Consider the following 2,771-nt stretch of genomic DNA (forward strand, 5'->3'; position numbering starts at 1 on the left):
CCATGAGGAGCATAAAAGTATTGCGCTTACCTTATGTGATAATCTGATAACTTCTTATTACGGCTACTGGTAGTATTTTATCTAAGCCTTCATTCATTAAACTTGATTAAAGGCATGGTTGATGTTTTCGATTGAGTGCTTTTTTAAATAAAATTCTTATTCAGAAAAATCGTTGTTTAGATTCATCGTGATTCTGTTTTGCCAAATTTGTTTTTGCCATTTTATTTGTGACAAATTATTGCTTCTTAAAAATCTAATTTTTCACAGTTAATCCCCTGACCGAGAACGTGTACCACTACGTCACAACCGGTTACCCGTTCGTTCAGCACGATACTGATGGGCATGAAGTAATAGATCGTGGACGAATCTCTCCTTCACAGAGGCACAATTCTGCAGCCTACAAATCTGCAGAGCACGAAAGTATTGCTCTGAAATCAGCCGAATACCAATCTGCAGAGCATGAAAATACTGCACTGAACTGTGCTGAATACAAATATGCAGAGCACGTAAATACTTCACTAAATTCTGCAAGATACCAGTCTGCAGAGCAGTCAGGTATTGCTTTGACACAGCGTCCTACATCTGAGGAAAATAGAACATTTTCGTCCATACACTTTCATTCTCCGTCACTGCATGAAGTCAACGATGCCTCTTTGGTACGTGAGAATTGTGCTAATTAGCCATACCTTAGTTGCGGCAAAGTCGCCTGCAGAAATAAAATGTTGCTTGATGTAATGTATGCCATTTGATATTAATTTAATAATTCGCTTGTGTTTATCGTTCATAGCTTAATTGCACATCTGAAAGGTCCAAAAGATTCAAAATCATGAAAGAAACGGTTTGAATCCCTGTGAATAAATCTTTCCTCTGCCACATATAATTTTTTGTATCTTATGCAGCGAACTTTTCGACTGGGAGAATAAAATTTAATTTAATGAATCAACAAAATTTAAATTTTAGGTTCATTTTTGAAACACAAAATCAGACCAGACCTTCCAAATAAAAAAAATCAGATCAGACCTTCCATGCCTACATATAGAGTAACATCATTTGTAAAATAGGCTGAACATTAGCTCAATGTTAATACCTAGTTTTTCATTCGAGCTTTAAAATATGAAATACACAATTCTCTCTTATGTCATACCTTGGTTTTCAGACAAGCGCATACACCGAGTTGGGCACTATACCCGCTGAAGACACAAAGTTCGTCTCTGTATCAGACAGAAAACTCGGGCAGTCAGGACCTGGCATTCATCAGCATCAACGGACACAACAAAACCTGGCCCAGGTGTGCCATAAGCCACTAACGGTGCTGCAAAAACCTGGCAACGTCACATCCCGGCCTCGACAAAAACATCAGAGGTTCAAACACGAAGAAAGGGAAGATGTTAGTCCTTATCCTCCTGATCGAAGTATGTCATCGTTTCATTAGATATATTAGCTTTTTATTATCAATATTTCTTCTATTTCGTTGTAGGAAAAACTGGTGAAAGTATTTCCAATGTTAATTTATACTTCTTCACTAATATTTACTTTGAGATTTCATAGTATTATATTATTATTTTTTACCTATCTTAACGTCCCCATTGTATAAAACTATTTTTTCTTTCAAAATTTCTTAGAAAAATCTCATCACCAGCGCAGTCTAATTTAAACTTTTGACTTTCAGTTTCCAGCATTCGAAACTGCATTTCTACGCCCAAATTATTCGGAAGCAATCATTATTTTGGAGTCACTGAAAGTTATTAATCTGAGGAGCAACCTTTCAAACAGTTTAGCTGCGTGTTTCTACATTACATTACCAAAGCCATCCCTTAACCTTCCTCAGTGCTATTCGTACCTAAATGACTGGTAATCTGAGTTACCGTCAATAAACAAAGATTTAAGTTATATGAACATTTCATTACAAATTTTCTTTTAAAATCTTACGTTTTCATTAGGAAGATTTACATATTTTTTTCGTCGCTACTCAGCAGTTCGACATTCTTCGCGTCATGTATTCGATGATAATGTCTATGTTTCCGAAGCATCAGGAAATTTCTATCTAACTAAACTCCCCGTAGCTGCAATAGCAATACGAGGCTTATATTTTACAACAGAAACTCTTTCAAGATGCAATGCAAACTATGAAATGTATATATAATCAAATAATAGTTTTGTTAATACCTTGACTGGGGATTGTTACTGATGCTTCGTTCGGCCATTTTGAAATTAATGGTTCACAGACATTGTTTTCTTGACGTACACTTAGTAGACTTGTTGCCGAAATTCAAATCGATTATATAACTTGATTACTTATAACTTTTTATTATATAAAACGAAATTTGCTCATAAATTTTTACATGGCTATAATGAATGTGTACGTTCACTTAAATGGGCAGCGACTGTGTATTGATGTTCCTCTCCCTCCAGCTGTTATGACCCCAGTAAGATGAAAAACCCCAAACGAAATCAACCCATTTCGAAAATAGTAGTATGTGGAAAAAATACACTAATAATAGAGAGGTTTTGGCGCATGGAAGGAAAATTCATGACTTAACATCGCACTGAAAAATACCGCTCCTGCCGCTGATGTCATCTGAAAATGTAGTGATGTTTGCGAGTTTTCGGTCGTGTGCACGATTTAACTGGAATTTGTCACAAAATAAAACGCGATACAATATACTGCGTTCTTTTTTACCTTCTACCGTGTTTCCAAATATTGTATTTATAAGATTTTGGAATTAATTGCGAGTTTTCGGTCCGGTGCAAGATTTAACTGGAATTTGTAA

General features: G+C 35.7%; 1 protein-coding gene across 1 annotated transcript; it reads left to right on the plus strand.

The window, feature by feature from the left end:
* Nucleotides 1–267: 267 nt before the first annotated feature.
* On the plus strand, nucleotides 268–1,583 carry LOC108676982 (the record flags this gene model as incomplete). Its single annotated transcript, XM_018165123.2, has 2 exons — nucleotides 268–656; nucleotides 1,157–1,583. Coding segments are annotated over 2 exons (665 nt in total), but the record flags the coding sequence as incomplete, so codon positions are not given.
* Nucleotides 1,584–2,771: the final 1,188 nt, after the last annotated feature.

This window comes from Hyalella azteca, unplaced genomic scaffold, assembly GCF_000764305.2.
Source record: "Hyalella azteca isolate HAZT.00-mixed unplaced genomic scaffold, Hazt_2.0.2 contig1362, whole genome shotgun sequence".
NCBI lineage: Eukaryota > Metazoa > Arthropoda > Malacostraca > Amphipoda > Hyalellidae > Hyalella > Hyalella azteca.